The sequence below is a fragment of the Muntiacus reevesi genome, chromosome 1, assembly GCF_963930625.1.
Source record: "Muntiacus reevesi chromosome 1, mMunRee1.1, whole genome shotgun sequence".
Lineage (NCBI taxonomy): Eukaryota > Metazoa > Chordata > Mammalia > Artiodactyla > Cervidae > Muntiacus > Muntiacus reevesi.
Genome location: NC_089249.1, coordinates 142,208,470 through 142,226,709, shown reverse-complemented (window position 1 = coordinate 142,226,709; position 18,240 = coordinate 142,208,470). Strand labels below are relative to the sequence as shown.

Genomic DNA, 18,240 nt, shown 5'->3' with positions numbered 1-18,240 from the left:
TGCTTTAATGACAATGTATTAGAAGTATCAAAATGGCTTCTATATATTTTACTCTTAAAAGATAAATATTTTAATGATTATATAAATTGAGAGTGCTGCAAAGAATGAAACTTTTATCTCTGTGATATACACACATGCATGCATCTAATAAGAAAATGCAAAAAGTAAAAACATACTTCTCACTGGTCTCAGACCAAAAAGAGAAATCAAGGATTTTATATTTAATTAGAAAAATTAAAAGTTTAGAATGGTTTCTTTTATGTTTCACAATCATCAAAAATTATGACTCAGATCTGCCATATACTATATTAAATATAAATCGTTTATAATAATAAGTTTGCAATTAAATTTTTCCCTCAAGAATGAGAGAGAACATCTTCCTCTAAAGCCAGCACACAGGTGAGAAGTATATTTTAAGGAAACATGCAGTATTAGCTATCAAGCTACTAGACTTAAGTAAGCAAAACCTAGTACAAAGAGGTTACAACAAATTTCATACTTTGCAACACAGTACAGATTAAAACAGATTTTTGTTTCTGGTAATTAATCTTACAGTATGGAGATCATATACTGTTCATATTTAATTTCATCTTATTAACAACATTTCTAGTCAGTGATTATGAAGAAAATGACAAGATAATAAATGCTAAAGGAGAATGATACAATAGCTACACTTTAAACTGAAAGCAAATGAAAAACTGTCAGGTTTTTTCCACACTAAATTTTTTTAAAATTCTTCCTGAAGATGTGGTACCCCGAGGGTAGAAACTGTTATCAAAGCCATCAATTACACAAGCAGCAGGCACTGAAACATCAATGGGGTGTACAAAGAGGGAAGGAGAAGGAGACAGGAAATAGGAAAGGAGAGTATTACTGGTACAATTGGTGGTACTCATGCACAGCAGTTGGAAAATGTGCTAAGTAAACAAAAAACACACTTTTTAATGATTAAAAAGCAAGCCACCAAAATCATAGTATATACTAAGAAGTAACGTTCTAAAGGGAAACATCAGCAGCCAACAAAGAAACCTCTAACATAAACACCACCTGTGTTGATTCTGCACTTGGACTGGGGTTGGATCCCCATGGGGCAGCTTTTGGACCACCAGTGTTAACCCAGGAATTGGAGCGATCTAAACCCTAAGCATATAATAGAAAGCAGTTGGAAAGGAAAGAAATATTACATGTGGCATGCTATATTCTTAAAGAAATCCAGACTTTCCAATGCAAACATGTTTTTAATTAGTACTGTTAAAGCAACCAAAATTTTTAGGCATCTATAGAATATTAGTTCATCAAAATCATCTTATTACATAGTAATTTTTTTAAAATCACGAAGAAAATTAAGCATAGTAATCATTGGTAATTTCTCTTTACATAAAGGGATCAGCTTCAACTATCAACAAAGTTCCCACAGCAACCATCCTCCCCAAACTCTCTTTAAAGATGGTACAAGCTAGCAACAAGCAATTTCCTCTAAATCTAACTGATCCAAATCTAACATTCCCTTCTTGTCTAAAAAGCTTTAAATTTTACTCCGTCTGTCATCAACTGAAAACGTCTGTGTAGCAATACTTCATAATTGTATTTGAACTTGCCTCCTCTTTTACTCTTTTAGGGACCAATAAGAAAAATTAGGCAAAAATTAAGATAGAAAAAAAGATGCCCAATATATGCTCCTTCCTAAAAATGATGGTAGATTTGGAGTTGTGTGTTCAGTCTTATTGTGCTTGTTGAAAGTAAACATAATCAGCTAGTATTTTATACAAAACTGTAAGGGCTGTCTGTAAGATATGTATCTTCATCATCACTATCATCAATTTGAAATTAATTTTAATATGTATGACCACAAGTGAATTATGTCTATCTTCTCTGAAAGAGGTTATTACGATCCTAGGTAAAGGGAACTGGATGGCATTATCGACTCCATGGACATGAGTTTGAGCAAACTCTGGGAAATGGTGAAGGACAGGGAAGCCTGGAGTGCTACAGTCCATGGGGTCGCAAAGAGTCAGACATGACTAGCGACTGAACAACAAATAGGGAACCGGAGCTTTACTTCAATTTCTTAAACCTGATCAATCAATTTGAATTATAAAATTCAGATTCTGGGCCCTCCTCCCCTCCCCCCAGAAATCCTGATTCTGTAATCTGGGCTGGGCCCTGGAAATCTGCTAATAGAACTGAACAAGTTATAGGAGATTTTTAGAGGACTGCTGGAGACAACACAAGACAAGCCAAGTAAAACTATTAGGGCTGAGCATGAGGCCAGACAGAAAGCACCAAGAAGGACACGTAAAAGAAAACAAAGAGTAAGCAAGGCAATCGAGTCCATGTAGACATTAGGATCACTTGGGAAGGTTAACGACAACCGCCACAACAAATGTGCAGGGCCCTACCTCTAAGCAGTTAAGAAAGAATCTCTGAAAGTGAGGCCGATGCATTAATATTACAGGAAGGAGGGGAATGAAGGAAGAGGAGAGGGGAGGAAGGACGGGGAGGGGGAGGAGGGAAAACAAACTACCAGCTCTCAAAGGCTTACGTTTATAGGGGGAATATTTCCCCTCCTTTTTTCTCTATTTTTTCCCAAAAATACAGAGAAGTTGACATGATGATACAGTAACTACCTATTTCCCCTCATTTTTGACACTGAATGTGTAAGATAAGAGTTAAAGTTGAAATGCAGGTTCTGCTGCTGCTAAGTCGCTTCAGTCGTGTCCGACTCTGTGCGACCCCACAGACGGCAGCCCACTATGTTCCTGGGATTCTCCAGGCAAGCTTACTAATTGCAAAATCTAAGGTAAATTACCTAATCTCTTTTTCAGTTTCTTAGCTACAAAATAGGAATAATAATGTGTCTCCTTCAGATTGTAAAGATCAAATTAAATAATGGAAGTAAATCACTGAATGTAATGCCTCAAATATAGTAAATTCTTAAAAAATAGTTTTAATAAAAACTTGCCCCAATGTTTTTAATGCTTCCTAGCGAAGTAAATTGGGCAATATTCAAACACTATAGAATTATTTAATCAGTAGTTTTGTTTAAAATAAAATGCCCCATTTATAAGGTATTAATACAGACTTCTCAGAACCTCATTATATTATTTCAAATAAAAGCAAATCAGCACACAGTATGCTTTTCAGATAAGTTAAAACAAAAACTCTCAGTCTCTCAAATTATGTCACTACCTATGCCACAAAAATAACAAAATATTATTTTAAATATTATTTAATAACAAAAACATTGTTTTTAATATTATTTTAATAACAGAAAAACAACTGTGCTCTACCACAAATTTCTACAAAAAGAAAAACAGTAACTTTGCTGTACACAAGTTTACTTTTTAAGCTCTTGCTTAACAATTTCCTTTAAGACATGTGCTAATAAGTAATGTGAGAATAAATAATAACTCTGTTTGTACCATTAATTGTATATTATATTCACAATGTTGAGACTCTGAACAGTTATAATCACATCAAGTCAAAGCTAACTATTTAAAGAAAACTGGTAGCCAATTTATTTGTAAAGCAAATTATTTCCATAATTTAAATGTCATAAAGCAAAAATTATATAGAACAGCCCTCAGTTAAGCAAATTCATCACTGGTAATTACAAATAGAGTAACTGTATTTATGGATCTTCAGCAGCAGAAGAGATTAACCAAATGTGTGTGCATGTGCATGAAAGTGTTTTTGCTCTGTTTTTGCCAAATCTCTGTAATCTTATTGTTTTGTCCCTTAGATGCAGACAGGCTCCTTCCCTGAAAAGTCAATTTCACTTGCCATCAATACTCATGTTTTAATACAAAGATTTGGTTTCATAACCACAAACCCTCAGCACAGTGGGTTTAGTAAGCTATGCACAGTGAGCTCTCAATGTTTGAAAAATAAATGAAAAAATAGGAGACAATACATTAGAAAGAAACTAATCATCAATGTAAAGTTGCTCTGGAATTTGACTGACTAAAAGCAATGAAGTTCAAACCCGGTGTAACCATGTATTAGTATTTACATAACTAACTGTGAAAAGAACACTGCCAGGATAAAAATCAGTCGTGGCAGAATAATTATGAAGTCTCACAAGTATGGTTTTATAGCTACTAGAGTAACAAAAGCCTGTTTATAGTATTTTTTAATTTTAGTAGTTTCACATTTTGTATTAGGAAATGAAGTCTAACTGAAACATTCATAAAACTAAATTTCTTAAAATCTTTAAGTATTTAATTAATCTTGCTAGCCAGGAGGCAAACAAAAGCATAATTCATTTTTTTTCAAGTTGTTTACTCTTGGTAGAGATACTCAATGCTTACTAACATTCTTTCATTGGATAAATATCTTTTGAGCACCTTCCATATGCTGGACATTATAGCTACTTTAGGTACATCAATGAAGAAGTATCTCTGCCTTCATGGAGCTTATACTCTAATCAAGGGAGACAAACACTGAAAATAAATATAATAGGTAACTAATTCATATTTGCTACATTAAAGGTAGTCAGTGTTATCAGTCAAAGAAACAGAGTAAGGGGATGAGAAATCCCTGGCACAAGGCTGAGGAGAAAGACACATTTAGACACTTAAATAAGCTGGTCAGAGAAGACCCCGTGCAGAAGGCAGTCCTTTGTGTAAAGACTTAGGGAAGTAGAAGAGTTAGTCACAGGATCTCGCTCAGAAAAATGATGTAATCCAACTTAAGTTTTGTTTGTTTGTGATTTAAGCTTTTAAAGCAGCATCCTGGCTGCTACTGTGTGAAGTGAGCATAGGGTGAAAGCACAGAAACCATCTTTAGGGCTATTACATTAATTCAGGAAGAGATGATGGTAATTCAGACCAAATGGTAGCATTAGAGATGGTAGGAAGTGGCTCTACTTTTAACATATGCAAATCTGAACAAAAGGGTTTTTAAAACGCAGCTGAGTTTAGAATTCCAGAGAGAGACTTGTACTTAAAAAGTAATTTTTGTTAACTATCACAATATAGTGATACTTAAAACAACTGGACTTCATAAGATCACCAAGTGGGGGAGTGAAGAGAGAAAAGAAAACAAGACAAGAGGACTAGAAATAAGAACAGAAACCTGGGGCACTTCCAAATTAAGAGATCAGAAAAAAAAAAAAAATCTACGAAGGAGACTAAGCAGGTCTAATAAGTAAAGAGGAAAATCAAGAGAGGGCAGTGCCCTACAAACCAATTAAATAGAATAAATCAATGAGAAGGGAGAATTACTGTGTCAAAGCTGCCGTAAGAGAGTGGCTCAGTGGCTACCCCAGTAGCTCAGCTGGTAAAGAATCTGCCTGCAATGCAGGAGACCCCAGTTTGATTCCTGGGTTGGGAAGATCCCCTGCAGAAGGGATAGACTACCACTCCAGCACTCATGGGCTTCCCTGGTGGCTCAGGCGGTAAAGAAACCACCTGCAGTGCAGAAGACCTGGGTTGCGAAGATGCCCTGGAGGAGGGCATGGCAACCCACTCCAGTATTTTTGCCTGGTGAATCCCCATGGACAGAACAGCCTGGCGGGCTGCAGTCCATGGGGTCACAAAGAGTCAGACACAACTGAGGGACTCAGCACACAGCACAGCCAATGCAGGAGAGGCGGGTTCGATCCCCTGCAGGAGAAAATGGCAATCCACTCCAGTATTCTTGCCTGGAAAATCACACGGACAGAAGAGCCTAGGAGGCTACAGCCGTGGGATCGCAGAGTCAGACACAGGTGATCAACGGAGCACACATACACACACACATACACACAGGTAAAGTAAGTCAAGTGTTGAGGCTTAGCCATCAGATTTAAGAACATGGAGTGCCTGGAGAGCCCTGAGAGCATTCAAAGGGCAGTATGCACGGAAGATCAAAGAAATATTTGAAATAGAGTAAGGGGAGTTAAGGGCTTCCCTGGAGACTCAGTGGTAAGGAACCCACCTGCCAATGCACTTGACACGGGTTCTGTCTCTGGGTGGGGAGGATCCCCTGAGGGAAGGAAATGGCAACCCACTCCAGTATTCTTGTCTGGGGAGTCTCATGGAGAGAGGAGCCTGGTGGACTGATGTACATGGGGCTGCAGAAGAGTTGGATATGACTCAACAACTTAACAACAAACAAATGGGAATTAAAGAAGAGTAAAAGAACTGGAGATAGCAAGTATAGAAAACTCTTTTAAGGAATTCTACTATAAAAGGTAGAAGAGAGATGGTGAAGAAGCTACTAGAAGAAATACTAGAGAAAATAATTTTTTAATGGGAGAAATAATAGCATGCCTGTATGTGGATGGGATGATTTAGTAGATGGGAAGAAACTGAAGATGTAGGAGAGAGATAAACACTGTTGGAATGAGGATCCTGAGTAGGTGAAGGGGGATGGAAAGTTGTATACAAACAGAGGGAATGGACTTAAAGAAATGGGCAGGTCATCTATAACAGAGATATTAGTAGTAGGTAGTAGTAGATGGCAGTGGGTAAGGAGATGTGATGGTCAAAGGTTAAAAAAGTTTTCCTCCAATGACCTCAATTTTGTTAATGAAGTAGGAGATAAAGTGAGAAGAACTGGTGGGGAGCTGTTAGAGGATCTGAGGTACAAAAGAAGGCATGTAACCTTTTTCTGGGACAATGGGAAAGTAAATGGAATAAAGAAATATACCACAATTGCTTGACAGCATTAAGGGTTCTCTTGAGGTTCATGGCCTTTAATTTCAAATGAGACCAGTCATCATGGCATTTCTCAAATCATGTTTAGCAGCATAGGCAGTCAACGAAATTCAACTGCAGTTTGAGGTTTGGATAAGCAAGTAAAATGAAATGAGAGGAAGATAAGGGAACTGAGGTCTGTTTATAAAGGTAATAATTATAATGACTGCTCATGGAATTTAAGCTGCTAAATTGGATGAAAGAACATTAACAGGGTGAGGTACAGTAAAAATATCTTACCATAAGTGACTGGAGGTTGCAGAGTAATTGTTGGAGTTGGGTTACTAGACAGAAAAATATGAGCTAATGACTAGAGAACAAGATGCATGAAATTGAGATTATGAGGATTAAAGTTATTCATCATGACAAGACCGAGGGTACGACCATGGCTAAGGCAGCACAAGAGACAAAAGTCATTAAAGAAGAGTTTCTTGAATTTCCAAGTCAACAGAATCAGAGTAAATGAAGAGTAGTATAAATAAACTTCAGATTCCTTATAATTTTCCAATGAGATAAAAGTTATACACCATTATTATTAGGAATTATGACTAAAGGGTAGGCCAAAATGACGGCAGCTATAAAAAATTTTGTAATAAAAGAACACAGAAAAAAACATTTAAATAAAATTTGATTAGGACAACACTATACTGTCATAAGACAAAGTCTCATGGCTTTCTCAGAAGTTTCCGTATATCATAATATCAGAAGCAAGTTTACATCCTTATTATGTCCCATTTTATGAACCACTTGAGAAAAGGCAAATAATCATTCTAATATATACACATCTTTGTTCTAAATCGTGATGTTATCATCTATCAAACACATCATATTAAAGGAAAACACTAGAATTATGCTAAATCTTATAGAAATTAAAAGGTGTTTCAAAAGTAGAACCTTGAGGAAAATGGCGTCTATAGCGCTTTAACAGGAAAACCTCTTATAATTCACAAACGAAATTCATTCTACTGAAGAACTGTACTTACAGTAAATTATGCTATGTGTTACTTCTATTACAGTGAGGAAAGATCAAGAATGAAGACAAGGATGAAAAACCTTTTCCTAGACATGGAAAGATATGTGGGGGGAGAAAAGCTTTCTCTTTAGCAACTAGGAATTGTTACCCTGCAGGACTGATGTAAATACATTTCTACAACACAAAAAGTAAAAGTTTGCTTAATTAGAGTAACATCTATTTGGATCTTTAAGTTACTGAAATTCACATTTATTTTTTAAATTAAAAAGCTACAAAATATTCTTTTCACGTTCTCACAGACAAGAAATTACTTTAAAAATATATTTTTGGTCTGTGAGAAAGTACTTTAAAATTACTTAACAGGCACTTTAAAATGAGCAATGATACAGTTTATTAGAAATTTCTGAATGCAAATTTCTGTAGCTATGAAGAGATTTTAGTAATTCTGATGTGTTTGGTCAATATCCAAGTATTTCACATAACAAACAAGCTCAGATCATTTTTTTTTTTAAGTCTATTATAGCTCAGACTAAGAGTTAAACACAGACCGCAGAACATTTACTAATTCTTTCTCATATCATAAACAAGAGACTAAATGCCAAAGAAAAGTTGGCTATGATTCTATTAACAATGGTGCCTTCCTCCTTTCCAACAGCAAAAAATATACTTAAGATGGTTTGGTCAAAACACAACATAATATGATTACTTAGCCTCAATCTTACTGCTCTTTTTTCCACTTTAATTTTCAAACTGAGTTGTTTTTTTACTTTAATTATAGTAAGGCAATGACTACTTGTTCCTTAAGTATATGTGAGGGGGAGGTAATAAGGATGGATGCTTAAATAAAATATGGCTGGATCTTATACTGCCCAATCTCTCCCTTGTTGTCTGGAATAATCATTAACCATGATTAATTAAATCACATTTTTCTAATCCTGGAGCATCTTACTTAGTTTTCCATGTGAAATATAGCTCTATTACCAATTAATTGTTAATCATTATTTTTGATATTTTTAGAGAAGAGAGACTCATATTTCAAGTCAATAATATGGTCCCACTGGACAGTAGTCACAGGTCTCTTAACCCTGTAGAACACCAATATAACCATTTCTCACATGATGATCAGACAGACAATGAGTTGTATGTGACTAGTCATTATGGACAAATTTTGAATTTGGCAGATTTTCTTAAGCATAGTGCACAAACTAGTTTGTAATAGCAAGCATATTAATCGAAACATCACTTATGTGTTCACTGATAGAATAGAAACATAAAGTTTATTACTAATTCAAATATATTTTAAAATTCTTATTACTGACTCAGATACATTTTAAGAATAAAGTACAACTGGATATTTCTCATTTGTTCATGAACTTAAAACCAAATTTATAGATGTATATCTTCAGGTTACCTTACTGCCGATGATTGACCGTACTTCATCATCTGGGGATGTGGGAGTTCCAGATATATCTGGATTACTATTACTAAGGCTCCGAGAACGATTTAAATTAAGGCTTGCAGGTCTCACAGCAGATCTAGCCATTGTGGCATAATGCACTGATCCTCCCAAACCCCCAGGACCTGGAGTTGTATATAAAATAGCACATAATTAAACAGTTAATCAGGAAAGGACCTGAAAAAGTCTCTTCCACTTTACAAAATTCCATAAAGATCATAAATTGCTTTTATTTCTAAATGAAAATAATAGAAACAAGAAAACCACTCCAGACCTCATGAGAGCTATACAAAGATAATTTTTTTACAGCAGCTGACAAAACCCTGTGAATTATAAATACAACCATTATCTCTTCAATGTTTCTACATTCTATATTACATATAGAATAAAAAACAACAGTAAAAAGAAACATACACAAACGTCATTTCACTTATATATGAGGGCATCTAGGACCCGAAGTCCTCCAGCTAACATCTTATCCTTTATTCCCACCCCCTCCTGCTCTGCCCCTTGACACACCATCCCTAAGAAGGAGACTCAGTTTACTGTCAGTATCTCTTAAATGAAACTATGGCTATATCTCTGTCTTTATCAGTGATAATTTTAACTACAACAAAATAGCATCTTTATAACATACATACATAAATATATATAAACATAATTCTCCGAAGAGCCCACGTTATACAAAAAAAGAAAAGAACCCCTTTTCTGTCTGAAATCAAGCCTGATACCATCATTCAACCAGTATCTATAAATATAAGTAAGTACCCAACAACTGTAACTCCATTTCTTATTCAATGAAATCTTTCTAAGTGTCATATTTGCAAATGACATATACTTGTCAACTAATTAATTTATAGTCTTCAGGTCAGCATGTAAAAAAGACATTTTGCAAAATCTGTGAAATTCTAATAGTGTACTAAATGAAACAGTAAATGGAGCAGCATTACAAAGAGTCCATAATCACTTATATACTCAGAGACAAATTTAGAAATTAAGATAGGAAACAATGAACAAAATTACGAGAGTCAATCAGTTCTCTTTTGCAATTAATTAAATGCACTATAACTTAGATTACTATTATACCTAGTTTTCCGAGTGAATGTCAGAATTTCTTGTCATCCTTATTTATGTTAACACTGACAATAGCTGAAAAAGGGCACTTACCATTTTCACTAGTGATGAATGATGACTTTTACAGACAAATATGTAAACAGGTTGAAAAGTATGCACAACATAATCATTAACCAACTAACTAAACAACTAAAGGGTGATTCAAACACTCAGATATGCCCCCTACCACCACTATCACCAATGTCATATAAAACACAAGTAAGTGACTACTTTGGGCTCTAGTATCCAGAAAGGCTATATTATTTTATTGACCATGAAGAGATCAGAACTTTTCTAGAGGATCATCCTTTATATCACTGTAGGTTTCACAAGGTTATCAGGAAACTACTGGGTCACCATATTTCTTTAATGTCCAAAAACACTCTGAATGACAAATGTAACATTCTATTTATCTTAACAGGAAATGAGAAATGCTTCCAGGGACAGAAGTTATTTTCAAGGTTCATTTCCAAAAATTAATTCAACTAAGATCTCCCCAATTCAAATTAAAGGAAGCTGTACAAATAATGATGTTTTAAAATGTAACCTATTTATCCCTTTAACTCCGGTAGCGAGCATAGTCCATGGCACTCAGCAGGCATTCAACAAATGTTTGTTGTTGAATAAACGCATCACAGTATGCACTTCAAGATGATTTCAATCCTGCTTATAAACAATAACAATAAACACATAATCTATGCAAGATAGTTTCACAGTAAAAAAGAATAAAATACCTGGTGATGGTGAATTAGGGTAAGTATTTGGCAACCGAAAAACATAATAGATATATGATGCTAGAAGGCTGTTTCTGCCATGCTGGTCATGATTTCCTTCCAAGTTTTTATGAAGCCGATTTATAATCGATGCCATAGCTTCAAATGATGCTTGACCTAGATTAACTTTTAAGAAGGAAGAAAATATTTTTTGCACTAACATTTTTAGACTGTTAAGTTATAAAAACATAAAGGTTTTACCTCCACTGTATACATTAATGACTACACACAGTAAGTGTTCAAGATTATATTTGACATTAATTTTATGGTATCTATTTATGATATTAACTGGGTCAAAAATATTTCTCACAACAAAATGAGAAAAATCTAATTTTACTAATTTTACAGGAAAATTACCTGGTTTTGCTTACTCCAAAAAAAAAAAAAAATCATCAAACAGGTAGCCATCATTTTGTAAAATAATACAAAGTATATGATAAGAAAAAAATCTATTCTGTTAGAACCTTTCAGAAGTAACTTCTCATTTTAAAGATGACACTGAGAAACTAAATATCACACATTAAGCACATTACTTTTGATTAAAAAATAAAAATTAACAATAAAAGTGGATTATGAAAATATTAACACGAATAGAACTGATAAGCTACTTAACTGAAAACAGTATCTGTAAAAGGATTAGAAGGACAAAAGGGTAGAAAACCAGGATGAGGTAAGACCACTGCACATTAAATGCCAGGCTAAGTGATACCTATTCAGCCATGCAAGTCAGTATATAACAAGAAATTTGCAAAAACTGGAAAATTCTGATAGCACAGTGAATAAATGGATAACCTAAACAGCCATTCTGAGCAGCAGAGCCTCACATTTTATGATTTATTTCATCAAGACAGGAATTTATGAATAGATAATGAGGCCAATTAAGTTTTCCTAAAAGTGGAATAATCAGATGGAGTGGTCATTTAGGAAGATTAATGTATAAATACTGTACTACAAGAGAGACTAGAGAAACAAGAGAGACAGAGAAACCTAAGCAGGCTTTAGAAATCCTACCTGTGTTCCTGGTTAACTCCTTTTCCTTATTGTAGCTATTTTGGAGGAGGGTATGGCAACCCACTCCATCCTGCCTGGAGAATCCTCATGGACAGAGGAGCCTGGCGGGCTACAGTCCATGGGGTCGCAGAGTCAGACACAACTAAGCGTCTAAGCACTGCACTTCGTAGCTGTTACAAACCATCCTTCTCAAAACTAGGTCCACTTCACTTCCTTCTCAGCAAACCTTGTTTTTATGTCATACTAGAAATTTATAAAGCATGGAAGTCCTGAAGTTTTTACTATAAATGTATTAGAATCTGAAACAATTTTTAGTTCCTTTCCAAAGGAAGCAGTCCCTGTCTCCAAAGAATGACCTAGCCACCTTCATTTTTCACTTACAAGCATGCTTGTAAGTAAAATTGAACCCTTGTGCACCTCTATACAGATTCTCAAAGCATATGAATCCTTGACCAAGATTATTCTTGCTAATTTCATCAGTGAACATTTCTTCAGAATAGTAAGAAAGAGTGGGACTTGGAGTCAGTTGCTTGGGTGTGAATTCTTGGGCAAGTTTTTAAGCATATGCTCACCATTTATGAAATCATGAAATTTACACCTATATCTAGAGTTGTAAGGATTTCATACACTAATATAAACAAAGTATGCTGTGCTTAGTCACTCAGTCATGTCTGACTCTTTGCAACCACACGGAATGTAGCCCGTCAGGCTCCTCTGTCCATGGGGATTCTCCAGGCCCGAATACTGGAGAAGGTAGCCTTTCCCTTCTCCAGGGGATTTTCCCAACCCAGGGATCAAACTCAGGTCTCCCACATTGCAGGCGGTTCTTCTACCAGCTGAGCCACAAAGAAAGCCCTTGTACACTATACACATACTGTTTCATCTCCCAGGGCTAATTATTTACCTGTCAGACTCTTACTCATCTTTAAATGCTCAACCTAAAATTACCTCTACTTACAAGTCACCATAAAAACATCTCAAGGAGTTGAATACTCCTCTCCTTTGTGACAACTTAATTCAAAATTTCTATAACAAGTTACGTGAAATTTCTTACAAGCTCAACTACTTTGTAGGATTTGGGTGGACACTGTTATCAAAAGTAAAGGAATAATCTTGGGAAAAAGGCAGGAAACAAGAGTATTTTTCCTTCCAGAACAAGTTACAAGAAAAGGAAGATAAAGATTTTGAGTTACTGAAGAAAATATCAGCTATAATATATAGAGGACTGCAAGTGGGTGAAAATATATATTATAAATCCTGTACACAAACACAAACGATCTATCAGTTGCATGTTTTTTTAACTAGTCTATGAGATCCATAAAATCAGGAACCATGCCTTGGTCAGTGCCCATCAGTGTCTAGTACCTATTAAGTGCCTAATAAGTATTTGATGAGTGAATAAATATTTGTTTTCATAATCTGAATAGAGGTCTATATGGCACACTTTAAAGAAACAAAGAAAGTTATTATTTTCCAGCATTAGAAACAAGTAAGTAACAACCCTCCCAGCCCCCACCCAAATCAAACACAGTCCTTACAGAGATAGCAAATAGGAATCATGGTTCTATTTCTGTAAAAGCTAGAAATGTCAAATGATAAATTTCATGATTCCCTAAACATAGGTAAATTACCTATTTGGCCAGCAATGACAGGAGGTCTAACAACTAAAAGTATCAGTTTATCAAGCAGGAGATGAAGAAATCGGACCACTGGTTCCAACTGAGATGAATTCAATGCTGAAATACTGCTCTTCAATTCGTTTTCTAAATTATTTTCCATGATTCGCATGTCTCCAATTCGGACTGGGAACATGTGTTCATCCAGAGCATTTACCAGAGCAAAAAACTTATCAAGATAAGGATCCTAAAACAAAGAAGGAACAGAGACACTAAAAAATCTTAGCTTTGTAAATACTCCTAACTATGGACCCCTGGTATCTCGTATTAATTGATAACACAAAAGAGTACATATTAGTATACACATTGTTTCCAATTACACAGTATTCTGTTCTCATCTGTTACTATAATGTAGCTACTTCAAATACTACTGATTACTCAAAAAAAAAAAAATCTATTGATATCAGGATTTTTTTCCAGTGTGAGTCTGCCTTATTGTTTTAAAGCTCATCATTATGGTGGGTGTGTTAGTAACCTACCTGTGCCCATTATTAATTTATTACCTCTTAGCTCCATCCAACCCCTCCGCCCATCTTTTCCACATTTTGCAATCCTGGACATAGACTCTTCAAACTACATTTGTCCTTTGTCAGCTGGCTTGTGTTAGGCTCTGACGACAGAGGGTATGGGAAACAGTCTTGCCAGGCTTGAGGAGTTGGAAGGGAATCTTCTTCTCCCTGTTTGCTTTGCTGAAGGCGGCGAGTGGATGCCCAAGCTATGGCTCAGAGGCGAGGGCCGTGGGCAGCAGGTGCCTCCATCCAGTCTCCTCCACACCACCGCCCAGTAGGCGCAGTGGACTGTGGCAGCGGCGTCCCTCTTCAGGGGTCTGACTCTCACCCTTCAATCTTCCTCTAGGTCTCCAAGTTCCCTCCTCCCTCGTCACTCTCTGTAACTGCTCTCTGTTACAGATTCTCTTTTAACCCAGTTATGGAGTGAGTCACCTCTATCCTAGTTAACAACTGTTTATTTACAGATCTTCTCCATCCCATTATTGGCAGTTTCCATCTCCTGACAAAATCCTAACTGCTATTCTCTAACCTTCCGCACTGACAGAATCACAGTCTTTACTTAAAGCAGTAATGTGCCTGCTCTTTGAGCTTTCTTCATATCTATTAGATGACCACATGCTATCATTGTGACCAATGAGATGTGAGAAAAGTCTACTAAAACTCCAGAGAGACTTTTAGTTAGTTAGCAATGAAAAGAAACTTTAAGAAAAGGCAGTAATGCTAAACAGCTTTACATTTATAATCTTAATACTGTTTTAATTTGATATGTTTTAAATGAATAAAAATAATTCTATTGAACTCTGTATATAAATTTTGGTCAATTTCAAAGAGATACAAATGAAGTTACAAAACATCATAAAACACACTTACTGTCTTCAATTGAGTCTTTTTAAAAAGATTATAATACATGATGCAATTATATTACATAGCTGTAAAATTTATAAACTTTTGAGTTTCAGAAAACTCAAAAGGGTTAGGGTTAGGGTTAGGGTTAGTTTCAGTCATATCTGAGACTGTCAGGATGCCACACATTACACCCTCTCAGGCTATTCTTCCTCTACTTCTATAGGTTCAAAATCATCTATATGAAACATTTTGCCCGAAATCCTTCTTTGTTACATTAAAGACAACACATGTATCTGCCTCCCTAAAAACAATGTCGGAAGTAAAAGATACATCACCAACACTAAAAAAAGAGTAAACTAACAATGATTATATATTTCAAAGCAAAAATGAAAAATAATGTGTTTGTACCCTTAAGAAGATATCATGTGCTACTAAAAATAATTTTATTTAATACCTGCTTTTGTTCTATGAATCTAGCATTCTGGTATGTGTTAGGCAGTGGATGTCTATGAGACAAACCTATGGTAAAAATTTTGGGAACTGAGCTTCCCTGGTAGACATTTCACATATGCTGTTTCAACCTGCCCTGTGTGACTCCACTAGGAGAAAACTCTTGAAAGCCTGTGTCCTATTTCCTCCAGACTGAACCTCTTTCCCCTTATCTGATTTTGCTTTATGTCTTTCACTAAAATAAATCATAGCTATGAATATACTCTCCACTGAGTCCTGTGAGTTCTGCTAGAAAATCACAGAAGTTGAAGGTAGCCTTGGAAACCTCCGCATACCCTTTCAAGTTGGAGAACCCACATATTCTATTTTAAACATCCACCTCTTCTCATTCTACATTTTCTCCCTGGAAAATCATATTCACTAGTACAGTTTCAGCTATCACATTTATTCTGTTACCTCCCAATCCTAAACTCATTCATCACAAGTGCCTACAGGACATCTTCATCTGAAGCGCACAGGCACTTCAAACTCAAAATTAAACTCCTATGGTCCCATAATTTCACTCCCTGGTATGCTCCTAAATTTACTTCTCTCATGTTTACTTTTAAGTTAGAAATCACCATCCACCCTAAATTCTGTGGCATTTAAGGTTGTTCATAATCTTTTATCAGCCTGGTCTTCTATGTCCGTGTATAATGATCCTCCACGCACTTTACATTGCATTCACAACAGATGACCTGCCCTTGCTTTATTTATTTATTGTTGGCTACACTGGGTCTTCACTGCTGTGTACACACTTTCTCTAGCCTGGCGAGAGGGGGCTGCTCTTTGTTCTGCTGCACGGGCTTCTCAGTGCAGAGGCTTCTCTTGCTGCTCAGCCAGGCTCTGGGTGCATGGGCTTCAGTAGCTGTGGCACACCAGCTTAGTTGGCAGGTGGAATCTTCCCCCCAGGGACTCACCTGTGTCCCCTGCACTGGCAGGAAGATTCTTATCCACTGTGCCAGCAGGGAAGTCCTCCACTTGCTTTTCACCAACTGCACTGTCACCTTCTCTTCTAGTATGATAAATATCTACTCACCAATGCAGCAACTCAGTTCCCAGCAAAACTGACAACTGTCTATACTTGAAAAAATTTAGTTCATGTATCTAACATAATACCAGCTTTACTGTGCTATAATTATTTTTGCATTTCCCTCTATTTCACTGTAAAGTCCTTGAAAGGAAGGCTCACTCTTTCACAGGTAACAATACCCCTGACCACATCTTACAATATAATGGGAGAAAGAACATAAACAAACGACATGAATGCATAGATATGCACATGGAGAGAGAGAGAGAGAGAGAAACGTGAGACAAAGCAAAAGTACAAGAGCATGCCAGTGAAAATAACAAGCAGTAATGAGTGCACTCTAAGATGATCCAGAGTGATGGAGCTGCTATGTTTAAGAGTCACATGTAAAGGCTTCTCTTTATGAAGAGAAGTCAAATGAATGTCAGAGGAAAAGCATTCCAGTTACAGAATGAGTAAATACAAAGGCTTTGAGAAGACCTTCGCACATTCCAGAGATACAGAGAAAAATATGAAGTACCTAAGTCTATGAGAAATAAAATGAGCTGGAAAATAGTTTTTCAACTCTAATTATCCTGCTATGTCCTAGAAACTTAGGGGAAAAAAAATCACTTAATTGTTCAAAATGAAGTCAGTAACATTCTGAAAAGGAAAATACTTGCTTTTGTTGACATTAAATGATATTTTGTTGATTCCTTTAAAAAGTTACTTCTAAACCTATACATTTTAAACTGATACATAGTTTCAAATGTCATAACAGAAAAAACTGATTTAAGTTCAATTCATGTAAGTGAAATGTGATCATAAAAATTATTAAAAAATCACTTACTTGTGTATGGATAGATGAAACAGCAACAACTTCAACATTAAAAACACCTTTGTGATTGTCTACCCATTTCATGCCAGGTAGGGGAACCTATAAGACATTGAATACAATGATCACAGATGCTTAAGTTGATTATGAATGCTGAAACAACTACGAATTATGAAACAAAGATTACAGTATCTCAATAAGAAAAAATACTATGGAAATATATTTTATCCACTACAAACAAACGTAAAACTTATATTTTGTTCTTATTACAAAATCAATGTTTCCTGCAAGAGAAGTAAAAGGCTCAAGGAGCAAAAAGCAGAAAATATGCCTTCAAAATTCTAGCTTCCTAGAAACATATCCCTTTATATCATTCCAAATCTTCCCTACACATATATATTTTTATATACACCCTCACATAGGTGATATCAAACATATTATTGTGAAACCTGCTTTTTGCCTATCACATTGTGAATCTCTTTTAATGCCAATAAATTCACAACTATAATATCTTATTGGTTTATAATATCCTATTTTCTTTATATTAAACACTCCTATATTTTAATTTGGCTTTAAAATATTCATAAGCAAAGGAAGTCTGTTGTTTTAAGAATTAGGAAACATTTTTTTCTGACATAAATTGCTCAGAGTGTTAATTAAAATATCACAAAAAATTATTTTTAACAGACAGTACATCAGTTCTACCTATTCTTCCTGATAAGTACAGTTAAAAACCCTGGATACTTGAAAAAAGAAACATAGAGAATGAAAGGGGAGAGAAGGAGGCAGATGTGCTAGAGACCTCAGGATCAAAGGAACTATAAGGCAGGTTTTCCTAAGTTTTATTTTTCTCTCATGTATCCTGAACTA

At 35.6% G+C, this 18,240-nt stretch overlaps 1 protein-coding gene across 6 annotated transcripts in view; it reads right to left on the bottom strand.

Moving 5' to 3' along the window:
• Positions 1-18,240, bottom strand: part of DOCK7 (dedicator of cytokinesis 7) — a 186,835-nt gene that overhangs the window by 68,769 nt on the left and 99,826 nt on the right. For 4 of the 6 annotated variants that reach the window (XR_010659952.1, XM_065911740.1, XM_065911761.1 and 1 more), the window contains exons 19-23: positions 17,386-17,472; positions 13,638-13,869; positions 10,957-11,121; positions 9,065-9,234; positions 1,048-1,140 (exon numbers count right to left, since the gene is read on the bottom strand). Coding sequence is in view for 5 of the 6 variants with exons in the window: in XM_065911740.1 (XP_065767812.1) it covers positions 1,048-1,140; positions 9,065-9,234; positions 10,957-11,121; positions 13,638-13,869; positions 17,386-17,472 (747 nt within the window). In the remaining variant the exon portion in view is untranslated. The remainder of the gene's footprint in view (positions 1-1,047; positions 1,141-9,064; positions 9,235-10,956; positions 11,122-13,637; positions 13,870-17,385; positions 17,473-18,240) is intronic. The other 2 variants (XM_065911772.1, XM_065911783.1) reach the window with 1 other exon arrangement.